The 15,743-nt window shown below is 35.6% G+C and overlaps 3 protein-coding genes across 12 annotated transcripts; 1 reads left to right on the forward strand and 2 right to left on the reverse strand.

The window, feature by feature from the left end:
* Positions 1 to 2,505: 2,505 nt before the first annotated feature.
* On the reverse strand, positions 2,506 to 5,174 carry LOC107618014 (LEAF RUST 10 DISEASE-RESISTANCE LOCUS RECEPTOR-LIKE PROTEIN KINASE-like 2.5). Of its 2 annotated transcripts, none has more exons than XM_016319931.3 (3): positions 4,220 to 5,174; positions 3,893 to 3,940; positions 2,506 to 3,711 (listed from the first exon to the last, which is right to left on the reverse strand). In XM_016319931.3, the coding sequence occupies exons 1-3, from the start codon at positions 4,947 to 4,949 to the stop codon at positions 2,594 to 2,596; spliced, it is 1,896 nt and encodes a 631-aa protein (XP_016175417.1). In that variant the 5' UTR covers positions 4,950 to 5,174; the 3' UTR covers positions 2,506 to 2,593. The 2 variants fall into 2 exon arrangements, with proteins under 2 accessions (XP_016175417.1, XP_016175416.1); XM_016319930.3 differs by having other exon boundaries at positions 2,506 to 3,714.
* A 256-nt stretch (positions 5,175 to 5,430) lies between these two features.
* Positions 5,431 to 10,055, reverse strand: LOC107618015 (putative protein phosphatase 2C 15). Of its 9 annotated transcripts, none has more exons than XM_088500169.1 (10): positions 9,614 to 10,055; positions 8,988 to 9,038; positions 8,320 to 8,693; positions 7,932 to 8,103; positions 7,616 to 7,769; positions 7,473 to 7,536; positions 7,203 to 7,310; positions 6,981 to 7,106; positions 6,607 to 6,839; positions 5,431 to 6,038 (listed from the first exon to the last, which is right to left on the reverse strand). In XM_088500169.1, the coding sequence occupies exons 3-10, from the start codon at positions 8,527 to 8,529 to the stop codon at positions 5,819 to 5,821; spliced, it is 1,287 nt and encodes a 428-aa protein (XP_088356295.1). In that variant the 5' UTR covers positions 8,530 to 8,693; positions 8,988 to 9,038; positions 9,614 to 10,055; the 3' UTR covers positions 5,431 to 5,818. The 9 variants fall into 9 exon arrangements, with proteins under 9 accessions (XP_088356295.1, XP_088356292.1, XP_088356291.1 ...); XM_088500166.1 differs by having other exon boundaries at positions 8,988 to 9,041; positions 9,712 to 10,046; XM_088500165.1 differs by having other exon boundaries at positions 8,988 to 9,041; positions 9,614 to 10,046.
* On the forward strand, positions 8,996 to 12,241 carry LOC107616168 (uncharacterized). Its single transcript, XM_088499433.1, has 4 exons — positions 8,996 to 9,117; positions 11,121 to 11,557; positions 11,643 to 11,842; positions 11,924 to 12,241. The coding sequence occupies exons 1-4, from the start codon at positions 8,996 to 8,998 to the stop codon at positions 12,239 to 12,241; spliced, it is 1,077 nt and encodes a 358-aa protein (XP_088355559.1).
* The last annotated feature ends 3,502 nt before the right edge of the window (positions 12,242 to 15,743 follow it).

Genomic DNA, 15,743 nt, shown 5'->3' on the forward strand with positions numbered 1-15,743 from the left:
ATTATGAGGGGATTCTCTTACAAAGTTGGGTGAGCACTTAGTGGTTGAAAATCTAGGGAGTGAACCTAGTTAAATCTGGATTGGGTAGAAGTTGGATTTGTCCTAGATAGGATTAGGTTGAATCTTAGAAAAATTAGTGTTTATAATTTTTAAAATATAGTGAAAATTCTACTACTGTTGTGGAGAATACTAGATGTAGGTCACATTGTACTAAGTGGTTGAACCAGGATATATGGCAGTGTGATTTTCTCTTCTCTACTCTCTTCTGATTTTCTGCAATAAGAGACAAAATAAAATTGTCTCCTGAAATATCTTATAATTCAGTATTCACTGCTATCCTCAAGCTACAAAGTTGCTCTGTTCCAGAAGGTTCATGTAGAGACAAACTAAAATTGTCTACTGAATTTTTACTTTGCAATCTAAACAGCAACTAAGTTCTCATTCAAATCAGAAGTTGAACTAAAAGAATCACAAAGGAAGTCATAAATTCAATCCCTCTTCTTTAGGTCATTCACAAATCTTCAATTGATATCAAAGTGCAGTTGACCCATACTGTTAATTTGGATAGAACATTAATAAAAACTCTCTTTTGTGATTGGGTCACTGAAGTAAGATTCTCTGCTTATTGGTGTGGGTGAACTGATAGAGACGGTTGCCCATTGGCCCGATAGGTGCAATTGATGGGTGATATAGTGGGATAACTATGATCAGCTTCACTATGACTTGCTAGGCATTTGGATTGTTATCATGGCAGCCGTGTATGGCCAAACGCCACAATGAGGGCGTTTTGAATATGTGAAAGGGAACCTGATGCTGCCAAGTTTTTCACACTCAAAAGAGGTTGGACACTTTTCACTGCTCTCAACTATCACATGAACCACAAACACAAACTGACACATAATCAGAGTTTTCAACAGAAAAAGGGGAGCCATTTGGAAAGTAGGCAAGATACTATGAGGTCATTTAGCTGCAAGGATTGTGATGCATATACTAATTACATTACCTGGTGTTGGCTAAAAACAATTTAAATTTGATGATGAACAAGTCGAAGATATTTGTCTGAATTATGTTGAAAAGGTGCTCAAGGTGATTGAAGAAAAATCATCAATGAGCAAGCTAGGTTGATCGAAGATGCATATCGAAAATGAGGATATATGATCGAAGCAACAGGGAGATCAGTAATCGAGACAGTTGAAGACGGTTATCACACTATTATTGTGGCAGAAACAGTTATGTTTAATTCCTTTGTATGTGGAGCACGTGAAGGAATTTTGATTGGTTGAAAATGGCTATACATAGACATAGCTTTGAAAGAATAAGGGTTGGAATTCGTTTTCAAAAAATACTATCGTACATTCATATTTTCAACAACTTTCTGAGTCTGCAAAGAGTTTTCTTTTCCGTAAAATTCTTTCCATGTCTTTAATATTTCTTTTAAATTTCTTGTAATCTTTCTCTTTCTGTAAATTTACTTTTTTACAAAGTTTTTTCTTTTCTTTCTTTTAACATTCCTGTATTTGTATTTGAATTTCAAAATCCTTTGATCCTATCGAAGGCGTTTTATTGTTTCTCTTTATTTTCGAAATAATTTTCTTTGTTTTAAGCAATTTCAGTTTTAAGTTTTTTATCTCCTTTTACATTTCAAATTTTTTCTTGTCATTCTAATTAAGTGATAGAATCTTTGGTGCACATTCGAAAACTGGTACTTATAATAGGAATAAGTTTCACTCCCAAATCATTAGATATCAAACCAACCCAGATTTACTAAAAATTTGTATAATACCTGCATATATAGAAAGAATATTGTGATATCATGATTTGAGGTTGTTGACACCCCAAGTGGACTTGGAAATCAAACTTTGTCCTAGGTACAAGAATTCTACTTGACCCTCAACTGTTGTGGGACTACACACATATAATAATTTGAGACTAAAGGTGAGACTTATCATAGTTTCAGTTAAATTTTAATTTTGTAAGCATAGTAGCAAACACTTTATACAGGGTGACCAATAATACATGCTCTGGATCGAGTATATAGTAGCATTACTTCAAGAATTCTTTGCAACAATTCCGTTAAGCGTACGTCGATGTTGTAATCACTGTTGACTTGGAGCTAGTCTTTTATAGAGTAACATATTCCAATGTTTGTGGAATTTTGAATCCACCAGGACCACCCACTGAATTGAATAGTTTTATTCTCTGTATACAATTAGCCTTTATTATTACTAGTGAGATCGAAAACTACTGCTGAATGAAGTCATCCATTAGTCAATAAGATATTTTAGTCTAACCTCACATACACGGCAAAGGATCAACAACTTATACATATTAGTAACCCCGTCAGAGATCAGAAGTTTGCATTAATGTCAAGAAAAAGAATTTGTTGTACCCCAGTTGAGGTAAATTGGGATGGAAAGTGCTCCAACCATTCTTGGCACCTTTGAAGATTTGACTCAACGAAAATCTTAACAAGTATAGTTTAGGTAGTAAATCACGGATACATGGTGCAGGCAGAAATAATCAGTAGTTATATATTAATTAGGTTGCACAATTAACTATTACTGATATAAGACTAGAGAAGGTAAAACAATTTCTACAAACTTTCAGATGTATGACTTGAGTAATTAATTGGCGATGTTGGAGAAGAACTGAAAAAGGGCCTAGGCGGCAATTCAAATGATTCCAAGCTTCCTTCAAGCATCTCCACCACCTTACTCATTGACGGACGGTACAAAGGATTAGTCTGTATGCACCACAAGCTCACCAATGTCATCTTTCTCACTATTTCCCTATCGCTTTCCTTCTTGATACACCGCAATCCTAACTCCTCATCTAGTTCAAGTCGCTTGTAAATCCAATGTGGAAAATACAGCTCACTAGAACGATCAACTTCCACATTTTTATTGTTTCTTCCTCCAACCATTTCTAAAACCATCATTCCATAACTATAAACATCTGCCTTGTGAGATATTCCACCAAAATTCCTTGAAAACAACTCTGGAGCAATAAATCCAATAGTTCCTCTTGCACACGACATGGAAACAATACTCTCTTTTCTTGGACATATCTTGGCGAGTCCAAAATCTGAAATCTTTGGACAAAAATCCTTGTCGAGTAGTATGTTATGAGGCTTTATGTCAAAATGCAAGATTCTGGTATTGCAGCCTCGATGCAAATAATTTAATCCACGCGCTACACCAACTGCAATGTCATAGAGACTTCTGGAATCCAATTGGTGACCAACTGTAGTTGAATTTTCCTCACATATGAACTTTTCAAGGGATCCATTAGGCATAAATTCATAGATTAGAGCTCTTTTGGAACCTTGAAAACAAAATCCCACAAGACTAACAATGTTAACATGAGATGTCCTACTAATACTTGCAACTTCATTGATGAATTCCTCTGCAGTTCCCTTCACTTCACTTAAAACCTTAACAGCAATAAGACTCCCATCTTGTAGCTTTCCTTTATACACGGTGCCATATCCTCCCCGTCCCAATTTGACTTTGAAATCATCAGTGAATTTCTTTATCTCAGAATATTTGTACCGTCTGGTTGGAAGAGAACCATGTTGCTTCAAAAAGGATTCAATGATTATTTCACCGGTTGATCGAGTTTTATTCCAAAAGCAACATATAGTAAGGGTGAAAAGCTTTCTCCTTAAGCAGCAAACCGAAAGCAACAGCAACGCAGCAACAATGGATAAAGCTGCTAATATAATAAGCAATAATTTCAATGTTTAAGAAATCAGGCAAAATATTTGATGAGATTGCTAGTATAGTAAGGATATGAATTTTCAGGTTCAAAATAAATGTAATTGTTTTGTCATGTCAATATATATATAATGTATGCTATAACAGAAAAAAGGATATGACCAAATCTGTGTTACCCAGTCCAAGTGCTAGTCTCATATTCATGACAACCCAACTTCTACTACCTGCAAAACAGAATACAGATTATAAAATGAAGCAACTAGAGTCTTAACCAATCAAATAATGGTCTAGCATCAAGATAGTTGAAAAGAAAAACTGGTCTGGAAGATGAACAAATGAAGGGACCTATTTCATACAAAATCACATCAGAAAGTGAGTATTAGACTCCGTTTCCCAAATCTAGAATGAAACATTAATGGACAACCTATACAAACGAAATCATTTTAAAAAATAAAACTATCAAGCTAACTGTCTAATGGATACCATAAGCACAAACCACTCACTTGTGCTTGTGTTTTCCGTGTGCCTAACGTTGGCACAACAAAATTTGCTTTTGCTGTCAAGTTGGCACTGGCCTCTTTGCTTATAGTGACAGTCTGTGCATTCTTGCGACAAAATGACCTTAGCATTGATATCAGCATTTACGAATGTGAAGGGATCATTGCCATCAGGAACATCTTTGATTGGAAGCAAGACCTTTGTGCATGAGGCCAACGAACTCTGAATTTGTGGTGTGCGCATGAAAAGGCCGTAGTAGATATCGATGCCAGTGCAATTTGCATAACTGAACATGTTCCTAGTTGGGGGGAAATGGAGGGTACGGTTGCATGTGTAGAGGGTTGTATTGTATTCCATATAAAGGGAAGCAAAATGATGAAAGGTGGGAGGAGTAGAAAGAGTATAGTTATATCTGAAGGCATTACAATTTCTTGATTGCAGAAGATCGTATAAGTCCTTATCTCTGAATTGAATACTAGTAAAATTCTGTTGAGATACACGTATAACTAAAAATGTTTTGCCTTCATCACTTAGTTGCACCCATCTATCCACCTGCGCTGGCTCATAACAATTGTTTATGGCCAAAAGGCCACACTCCTGACGCTCTGCTGTAGTGAGAGGGAAGCTGAAGTTCCCAATATTATCTCCACAATTGAATGAAGCTGGACATTCTCTTCTCTCTCCGGTGGCTGCGGCCACCACAAGTATGAAAACCAATACAACAAATTTATACATGCTCAATTCAACAAAGCCAACTTGTTTTCACACAGCCTTTTGTATTGGGAAAATGGTTATTGACTATATTGTTATTGGAGCCTTGTTACTTGTTAGGCCCTCCTTACATGGCTGACTTGACTTCAGATGAACCAGGCTCGTGCTCAATTATTCCTACTCAAAGCACATGGACTTGACTTTCTGACTCGTTCCGAGTGTGGATATTAGAACAATAGACATTTCACTTCAAAGTGTCTTATTCAAGAATAAATCGAATATCATATACATCTTCATCCGTGTAGAATACGGGGAATCGAGGAGATAATTTTCCAACTCTTATAGAACCTTCCTACCATGAAGCATAATGCTGCACTAATATGCACGTTGATACCATATGACACTAGCAAGCAACCATGTCCCAACTTACAAAAAGAGAACATAAAGAGGAGTTTGGTTGAAATACATCTAACTCTCAGATCTACATGGATTTGCTTTTCAATCATTAGTAAAGATTTGAACTTTCTATTCCCCAATGCTTGAAAAGGTTTAAGAAATCTATATATATACAGTATTGGAGTGAAGGTAGTATGTTCTACAATGCTCATAACCAAGATCATGCTGATATACAAAAGAATCAAGCTGGCACTGATCTTAACAATCAACCACAGATGAACATTCTGCAGACGCCCAAAACTTCAGTCCAGGATCTCTACCAGCCTTTTGCTATTCAAATGTAATGTCATTCTTAGATGAATTTCCACATATCACATACACCATACATCTATTGCTACTCCATAGTGAGATTCAATCAATTACTTGGCCTATAAAAATCGTGATTGAAAAAATGAATGAAGGATGACATAAAGAATAGGGCATTATCAATTTTGATCCTAGGACACTTTAACTCCACTGGGGCGTTTTCCCTCCATTGCATCCTTCTTATCGCGACAATCAAAGCACAGAAAAGGTCCTTGCCAGGGCTTGGAGCTGGTGGAAAAGATGGAACCCGCATGGACTGAGATACCCTCACTTGGAGCAAGATCAACTTGACACACAGCACAAACAAAAAGGCCAGATGTTGATTGCCCTGAGTTCTCATCACTCCCTAATCTGCACCACATATCAAACATTAAACATTTAAGAACCACAACAGTATCACAATTGTATTTGCTAGTTGATCAATAAATAGCCATGTGTCACAATTATAATTCCAAGGCTCAATTACATGGTTAGGATGAAAATTATATCTTCCCAGTTGTGGTTTTAACAATCAACTTATCTTCATTACCTCAACCACTGAACTGAAACATTATCAGCTCATTTCCCATTACAGAAGAACTTGATTAAGAAGGGCTTTTACAACTAATTCCTCTCTTTCCACCATTATCCTGAAGTATGCCTCAATGGAAATCCTAATGTTTAACCTTGACAGTTGATTATTTAACCAATTATCAGTTTATCCAAACGAAAATACCATCCCCTATACTAGTACCATTATCCATCTCTCTATCATCTTGTTATACTGGTATCAAGTATATATCAATCACTACAGTTAGCTAGAAAAGTCCTGTGGGGACAAAAGGAGGACACTAAGAAAAACATGCAAGGAACTTTCACAAGATTTTTCAATACTTGAAGGAAACAATTGAACATGTTCGTCTATCAAAGATGATATTACCTTTCAGCAAGCATTGCTGATCCTTCTTCAAAGAGTTCCTCCACTATATTTATAGCTGAAAGCTTCTTTGACAGTTTACCGGCAGAATCACGGGACCTTTTCCTGAAGAAAAGCTCTCTGAACTTGTTATGCTTTTTGGGGGGAGGAGTTGGTGGCAACTCATTATCAGGTGGGATTATGTCAACTACTATACAAGTTGTATCATCCTTTAACCCTCTTGTCCTTAGTGCTTCCTGGATAAAAGTAGGGATATATAGAAGCTTATGTGAGGAGAAATGCCATTTGTGCCGTGTGACATTAAATTGCTAATATCAAGTCACATGACAAAAGACAAGTTGATTTTATCCAAAATAGCATATACCACTATAGTTTACCTTCACAACCTGCGTAGCCGCAAGTTCAGCAGGCAAACCACGACAAGATTTAGCAGCCACTTCGGAGGACACGGCATCCCAGATGCCATCAGAAGCAATTACAAGCCTACCACCAGCATTTGATAGCTATAATCCATGGGAAATGTAAGATGTTTATCAGAATACAGACCGAGCAGTATCAAATACTTGACATAGACGAGATTATATGGAAAGAGATTGCACCTTCACTTGTTTGACATATGGTACTGGAACTATGAACTCCCCAACATCCATATCTCCTATTGACCTTGAAAGGCATAGACCCCCAGGCCAGCAACGAAGAGGACCAATCTGCAATGGTCCAAAAATAAACTTCTAATATATACAGGATAAGCTTTATGGACTGTCCTTAAATTGGATGCTGAAAGTAAAAGGAGAAGATAAATAAAGTAAATCTCTTTTTCTTCCATTTTCAGATTTTCCACTAGTTAAAAAACAATATAGAGTGCTCACCTCAGCACCACCAACAATGCTAAGCCTCCCAACTTCACCTCCACTTGCAGTAACACGTTCCCTCCTGTGGATACAGAGCAACTGATTAACATAAGCTTGCAGAAAAAGCTAACTAATTAGGCCTTAAGAGATACGAAACATACTCTTCAATATTTTCTTCAAGTCTGTGATCAACCGTTAAGGTGGTAACAGCACCACCCTGTGTATCTAGTATACAACGGGAATCTCCAACAGATGCAACTGTCACAGTCCACCTATCCACTATCACAAACGTAGCTGTGGTTCCAGAAGTTTCTCCTGGAGAAAACCGTATAAGATGAATTAAAATCATTTGAAAACAAAAGGATATTATTCATCCTCCTGTTCTGTATTTCCTCCATCGTCTCGATAAGAATTACTTTTCCCAACCAAAAGAGAGGGGGGGGGGGGGGGAGAGAGAATAAAAGCAAAAGTGCATACCTCTGCTCTGAAATTCCTTATCAGTATTAACAAATCCCGCAACCAATGCCCTAGGCAAAGCTTGCAACCACTCATCTCGTCCAAGCCCTCGAGGAAGAGCACTCAATACATGATTTAACAAATGCTCTCTAGCAAAAATGGCTGCAGCATTTCCATTGTGTCCATCAAAGATCTGTAAACAAGAAGATATGAAAGATCATCTCAGACAATGATGTGCTTCTATCTAAAGGACATTCAATTTTAGCTCACTGTTCAGAATAACAATCTGAAAAAGCTTTTATCCAACCAAAAGTCCAAAAAGAAGACAAATTTTCAACCATGGGTATGCAGTTATGGGGAATATCCGAGTATGTCTAATGTAATCTTGCAAGGAAATAGTGAAAAGTACCGCAAAAACAGAAAAGGAAGTTGAAGGGTTCCCGGGTACTCGCTGACAATCAGTCTTGACTAGAAAGTAATCTTCCCCTTTCTTAGACTGAGCGGCATGACCATATCTAACAGTGGGCTTCTCCATCTTCTCACTCTTCATCTCCCTCTTAAGCAATGCAGCAAGAGGCACAAGATCATGGTGACGACGCCTCCCTTCACCGGAGGCCATCTCTTAGGCTCTATCCCCACCAGAGAGAACGTTTCCTCAAGCACACCCAACAACTCAACTTCACAAACCTTTCTCTCTCGCCAGCTATCAGAATTCAGAAGCCCCAAACTTTCACAAAGCAAAGATCAATTGAAACGAAAACAGAGACTTTATCCCAAGTTGATCTGCATTCATCACAAAAGAAGTTGCTGATTAAGGATCTTACAATTTCACACCGGTCTTCAGCAACAACCAAGTTCAACACAAGACTCGAAAGTGCAGAAGCAAGCTTTTACAGCGCATTGAGTACTATCAATGCAATTTCTATAAAACAACTTTGAACTCTACTGAATTTTAGAACCGCAAGCTTCATTTTTTTAGTAATAATAAAAAAAAGGAAGAAACTTGAAGCTGGGTTCACAAGTAGAGATTAGAGAACATAAATTCCAAGCAGAAAGGGAAGACAGTAGCTGAATTACCTGCGAGAATGTTTGGATATGCAGCCGGCGCAGAATTAGATGCAGATCTGACTGCTACAACAAGCAAACATGCACACAATAAGAAAAAGGAAATATCAAATAAGGATACGAAACGCGTTTTGATGACAAGGTATGAACTGTAAAACCCATTAATCTACTAAACCCATAATCTTCTATTATAAAAATAGAACCACCCAATTTCCATAGAGAGAGAAAGAGATAGATTACGAACTTATTAAAAAATGGGGAAAAACAAAAACCAAAAAGCATCAATCTTTTTTTTTAGGGACCGACCCAAGTCAGCTTGAAAACAATTTTCGTCCACCAAACACTGAAACATAGATTTCAACTTTTACATGTAAGATTCCACTCCTGAAACCAAAAGGAATAACAGTAAAGCAAAATGCCGGTGGCATGGAAGCTCGGGATCAACCTAAGCTAGTATTTTCTTCTTGTTTTTTTTTCGTTTCAGAAACAAAGTAGCTTTTGCTGACTTATAAAGCCTTCTCTTGCAAATACCTACATTCTGTTTCAATTAAAAGTTGGTAGCTTTAGCCCTATTTTTTTTTCCCCTACTTTCCTTCCCCAAGAGGGAAAAACAAAATGCAACCCCGTTTTTCTTCTACCTTGTGGGAAAAAAGGAAGTGAAGTAGCTTAGGTAGCAAAAGGAAACAGAATCCAGCTAGCAGTTAAAGTGTGAAAGCTAGATGGATGGATGAACAACCTTAGCAGGATCCCATTTTCCATCAGGGACGAAATTGATTGAATGAATGAATGGGGTTATGGGGTGATCTCCTCGCTGGATTAGGACAAGGACAAGGGAAAACAAACGAAGAGTTTTACTAAGTTGATAAAAAGAGAGGAAATTCGAGAGAAATGGGGACCACAGCGAAATTGTATGTTGAAAGATTTTAATTTTAGTAAGAAAGAAACAAAAGCTGAGGGTTTCAGAGTTAGCAATAAAGAAGTGGGATTACTGTGTGGCTGGAAAGGGACACGTGTTGGAAGTCATTGCATGTGTTTCTGGGATGCCCCTTCTTAATCTTCTTCTCACTCTCAACTCTGAAGGCTATGCCGCAGCTGGAACCAGTTTAACAATATAATTTAGAGGAGTTACTTAGATAAAGATGTCAAAAATATTGTTTTTTTAGATATTTTTTAAAAATTAAAATTTAATACATATAATTAATTAAATTGTATTATTTTTGTTAAAATTAGGCTAGACAAATTAATTTATGTGTATTTTAGTCATTTTCTATAATAAAAATATTATAGTAATTTTTATAAAAAAATTAATTTAGAATGATTCAAAATTTTATGTATTATTTTTCGATCAAATTAATTTGTCTAGTCTAATTTTGGCAAAAATAATACAATTTAATTAATTATATGTGTTAAATTTTAATTTTTAAAAAACATCTTTAAAAAAAGACGTTTTAAACGTCTTTGTGAGAGTGACTCCCATAATTTAAATGCTATATTTAACTTTTATCAAACTCTACTAAATATACTGTAATAGTAATTCTTGATTTCAGTATATTTGTTCATTTATTTTTTGCCCTAAATAATAATAACAAGTTCATACCTATGGATATATCAATATATGAAATATAATAAAGGGCAAATCATCTCAATAAACTAAATGCACATTAATATTATTTGGATGTTCCAAATCAAAAAATGTAACATTAAAGTTTCAAAGCATATTTTTTTATAAATTGAATTGATTAAATTCGATTTAATGAAACACGCAGTAAATTAAATTCAATAAATTTGAATTAGGTAAAAAATGTTATTGAATGAAAATCAAATCAAATGGATTCGAATTAAGATATCCCTACTAAATCGAAATATTTGGATTTGATTTGTTATTGAACGTAAATCGAATCTAATGAATTCGATTTATCCATGCACGCACGTTATGGTAAATCGAAACTAATAGCTTCAATTTACTGTGTTTGGTACTGTATGAATAATTCGAAGACATTTAATTCGATTTATAGAGCACTGAAGTATATAAAAACGAGCTCAACACGAAATTTTATAGAAGAGTGAGATTCACAATGGCTAATGATGAGAGTTTTTTAGCTCTTGTGCATTATAGAGGGTCCATTAAGAAAAAAATGCGAACAGAAATAAGTTTACTAACAAGGATCCGCTGAGTGTTTTTCTCAAACCTTCGACGAATTTTGCCGAGTTTAAGAATACTATACTCCAGAGACTAGGACTGCAAGGCGTGAAACGGGTGGAGAAGTTGTTCTATAGAATCCCGATTTCTGTGTTACGCGATGATGCCAAGTATGATTCATTCGTTATTAGCAGTGACGAAGATTTTCAGGTGCTGTTCCATTGTCGCCGTCAGTTTCCCGAGGTGAGGACTCCAGAGCTGTTGGCGAAACTTGTGGATGTGGTATCTAGTTCTGGAAGCTCGAATAAGAATCCCCACTCCACAGGACATCCAGCTTGCTCTAGTTCCATGCCTGTTGGTTCTTCGTCAGTTGTGCTGGTGATTGCACCTGAGCCAAATTTAGTAGCTTCACCGTCCTTTGTAGTTAATCTGAACCGCAATAGTTGGTGAGGCTGGACCGTTGGGAGAGGTTGCTTTCGCGACGCCTGGTTCTCCTGCGATGGTCCCAGTTTTTTGAGAGGTTGGAGTACCCGATGGAGTTGAGGATGCATTACATGATGATGATGATGATGATGATGATGATGATGATGATGTGGAGCCCGCCACGATAGCTGATGATAGTGACGATGAGACACCACGGACGACTCCAGCTGTGGGTAGAGGAGCATCTAGTTCAGGTACTAATCAGTACCCCCCGCACTTCTCTGCTCTAGACTTGGATGCCATGGTACCTTAGGGGGATCCGAGTGTACCTGTTAGCTTCGGAGCAAGAGACACATAAAATATAGGAGTTGTATCTGAATTTCAGGTTGGTCAGCAGTTTCAGGATAAAGAGGAAGTCGTGTTTAGCGTGGAGACCTATAGCATTTGCCGTGGGGTTGAGTACAAGGTATTGGAATCTGATCATCGCAAGTACGATGGCAAGTGCAAGGAGTTCGGCAGCGGGTGCACATGGCTCATCCAGGTTAGCCTCCGCCAACGCAAAGACATTTGGGAGGTAAAACGGTACAATGGTCCTTATACTTATCTAGCCACATCGATATCTAGTGATCACAAAAAGCTTGATTATCATGTCATATCAGCCTTCATACTGCCCATGATTAGAGTTGATAACCACAATATTTAATTAACAATAAAGTGAACTGCTAAATAATGGAAAAAAGTCTGCATAACTAAAGGGAGACTACCTCGACACAACGGCCAATGAAAAATATCAAATCCATCCGGCCGGAATCCAGGGAACCTCCAGAAGATCCACGACTGGAGGAGCTGCAATGGACCAGCCAACTTGATGTCATTTCTGTTCGCCATACGGCATATGCATTTGTATAGCCATGACAGTGCAGGAGACCCCTAACTGTACTGACCCATGTCCTCTAGCCTAGGACGTAAGCTAGCCAACAGATGTGGAGGAGAATACCTAACTTGTCCCCGAACAACTGCGTCGATAAGAGTATCATGATATACGCACGGGAATACCTCCTAACCGTCTCCTCGGCTGCCCCCTGCGGAAGCTCACTCTTCATCTCCTGAAATCATGTGCACTTCACTGTGAACTTGTCGATGCTGTTCGCAGGAGGCAATACCCCCAGCAGCTCCTCAAACCACACCCACGCTGGCCGACCACCCTCTATATATCGTGGAAAGTCTGTCAGGTATCCGCTAATATACTGACCATCGATCGGGAGCCCGAGCTGGTATGCTACATCCCGGAGGGTAATCGTGCACTCCCCAAACAGCATGTGGAAGGTATGCGTCCCAGGCCGCCATCTCTCTACAAATGCGCTCACCAATGACTCGTCCAATCGAAACCAACTCTCGTTCAATCTTGCAAGATGTTACAAACCGGCCATCTGCAAGTATGGAATGATCCTATCATCTAACATCATACTGTGTTGTTGTCTCATGCTGCCGATGCATCGATGGGGTTGCATAATGATAAAAAATTCCTTCTCACAATCGTTACAAAAAAGTGTTCAATGCATAAAAAACTCTAACCACCATAGACACTGCATGTGCTAACTTTAAAATCATGTTTACAATAACGTCCTACCAATTTTTCATAGATAAAACACAAATCAATGCATAATTCATGATCCAATTCTTCAAGGTAAAAAAAAAATTAATACAGCATATAGTCCTCCATAGGTACACAACAATTGCCTAAGTGCCTCACAAGTCGAAAAAAAAAATCTGTTTTTTTGTTAATACACTCAAAAAATCTATTGTTAACCTTATTCATAAATCTATAGTTAACCCTATTCTATAGTTAATAACTCACTAATTTTAACATGAACTAAATTCAAATATCTGCTTTTTGTTTTTTTTTTAATAATCCCTAACTAATGATTCTAACCAACTACAATGACTAATTTATTTTCAAAAAATAAAATAAAATAAATTCACTAACCTCGAGGTGAACGGCACCAACAATATGTGCGACTCCATCTAGACGATATAGACGATTCGGATGCAGATTCGATTATTCCCGGGTTGCTTCTAGAGATGGTGGGGTTGCGTGTGGGGTATGTGAGTTTTCTAGTTCGAATGAAATAAATTCGATTTGTATATATAGCCAAAATCCATGCAAATCAAATCCATTAGATTCAAATTATGCAAGACGAAATTAACATGTAAATCGAAACAATGGGTGTCGATTTACAAAACCATCAAATTGAATCCATTAGTTTCGAATTACCTTGGGCGTTTTTTTAGTTGGCTAAATCGAATTTATTGAATTCGATTTACCCGGATTTGTAAATCGATCCATTCGATTTATTAGCATTTTAACTATGTACTTAATTCGAATCCACTTGATTCGATTTTCATTCAACAACAATTTTTTACCTAATTCGAATTCATTGAATTTAATTTATATAAAAATGTGCTTTGAGACTTTGACGTAGCATTTTCTGATTTGGGATATTCAAGTAATATTGGTATGCATTTAGTTTATTGAGGTAATTTACCCTACAATAAACTTGCAAAGCTAAATATTTTACATAATTATTTTTTCTCACTTCATCGCAATAAAATATAAACATTTTGTTGAATTGTAGTATCTACATATCGAATATAATTTGCACATATTACTCATCAACATTAATCTAATACACGTATCTTTTGTATTTAATTTTTTTATTTAATTTGCACATATTTATATTTAATTATATTTTAATAAAAAATAAAAGATTTTTTTTTAAATTTAAACATATTTAAATACTATTATATATTAATGTGTCTGACCGTATTTTTAATATATATTTTTAAAATAAATTTAAAAATATTAAAATATTATTATAATTTATTTAAAATATATTATATTATATTATATATATCTTTAATTTTTAATAAAAATTTAAAATTTATGTATCTATATATTCCATATATTGTATGGAGTACGTATCCTTATCAATATGCATGCATCATAACTTCACCACACTGTCTTTCTGTGGGTTTACCAAACAACATGAGAAAAAAATATTGCATCCAGCTAAGAAAAAAATATATAAAATATTATATATCGGAATATTTGATTTAATTTCTACTTAATTTAATTTAGTCTAAGAATTAATTTATTAATTTATTTAAAAAAATATCAAAAATTTAAATATTATTGTATATATAGTAATTTATTCGTCAACAACAAATTTAAATTCGTAATAAATTAATTTTTAATTTTTAGAATTAAAAAATACCATTAAAAAAAATCTTATTTAGGTTATTTCTTATTATAATAAGTGTATTAAATTTAACGTGTATATATATTGTATTTTAATTTGTATTTCTATATAGTTAATTTTCTTACCATTCGTACCAAAAAGGATTTAGAAGAAATAGAAGTAGAAATTGACAATAAAATTTGGTTCCCTAAAATTTTTTACTAAATGTGCAAGCGGTGACACTTACCTATCAACTAGGGTTCGAAGTGAGTCGAGCTGAGTCGAGTTAGACCAAATTCAAGCTCGTCTCACAAAAATTGAGCTTGACTCACGGCTCGACTCATTAACAATCAAACATATTTCTTAAACTCAAGTTCGGCTCACCGAAAGCTCATGAGTTGGCTCAAATAATAGGAACATACATACATAATCTACAATTCTATATTAATAAATTATAATTTATATATTTTAAAAAATATTTAAAAAAATTAATTTTATATATTATTATCTATCAATAAATTATAAATTTTTTATTTATGTCCTACATCAAAATTATATGTAAAAAATAAATATAAAATTTTAAATAATTAAGATCATTAATATATATATATATATATATAATATTAAAAGTATAGATTAAATGCATATAGAATATGTGTATTAATATATATATATAATCGAGTCAGCTCACGAACTAATGAGCTGAGCTTATCCAAGCTCAAACTCGACTCATTTAATTTATAAGCTCAATTTCAAGTTCAAACTTGGCTCACTAGCTCTCGAACTATTAACGAATCGAGTTCGAGCTAATTCATGAGCTGGCTTGACTCATTTCCAACCCTACTATTAACTATGAAAAAGATATATTATTCATCATGTTGACATTTTCTTGAAAAGTTAAGCCGCTGACCTCACCAAAATTTATAAGACAAACATTAGGTATGCTTTTGTGCATCACATAAACTT

The sequence above is a fragment of the Arachis ipaensis genome, chromosome B9 (genome assembly GCF_059453495.1).
Source record: "Arachis ipaensis isolate K30076 ecotype BB chromosome B9, ASM5945349v1, whole genome shotgun sequence".
NCBI lineage: Eukaryota > Viridiplantae > Streptophyta > Magnoliopsida > Fabales > Fabaceae > Arachis > Arachis ipaensis.

Bases quoted from the DNA above. Each gene is read 5' to 3' on its own strand.
- LOC107616168 (XM_088499433.1), top strand. From the start codon at position 8,996: ATGTTTGGATATGCAGCCGGCGCAGAATTAGATGCAGATCTGACTGCT. The intron at 9,118-11,120 runs GTATGAACTGTA...AAATGCGAACAG, and splicing joins AAACGCGTTTTGATGACAAG to AAATAAGTTTACTAACAAGG. The intron at 11,558-11,642 runs GTTGGTGAGGCT...GAGAGGTTGGAG, and splicing joins AGTTAATCTGAACCGCAATA to TACCCGATGGAGTTGAGGAT.
- LOC107618014 (XM_016319930.3), bottom strand. From the start codon at position 4,949: ATGTATAAATTTGTTGTATTGGTTTTCATACTTGTGGTGGCCGCAGCC. The intron at 3,941-4,219 runs GTGAGTGGTTTG...TCTGTTTTGCAG, and splicing joins CACGGAAAACACAAGCACAA to GTAGTAGAAGTTGGGTTGTC. The intron at 3,715-3,892 runs GTAACACAGATT...TTATTATATTAG, and splicing joins GAGACTAGCACTTGGACTGG to CAGCTTTATCCATTGTTGCT.
- LOC107618015 (XM_088500169.1), bottom strand. From the start codon at position 8,529: ATGGCCTCCGGTGAAGGGAGGCGTCGTCACCATGATCTTGTGCCTCTT. The intron at 7,107-7,202 runs GTGCAATCTCTT...CATGGATTATAG, and splicing joins CATATGTCAAACAAGTGAAG to CTATCAAATGCTGGTGGTAG. The intron at 6,039-6,606 runs GTAATATCATCT...TATGTGGTGCAG, and splicing joins TCAGCAATGCTTGCTGAAAG to ATTAGGGAGTGATGAGAACT.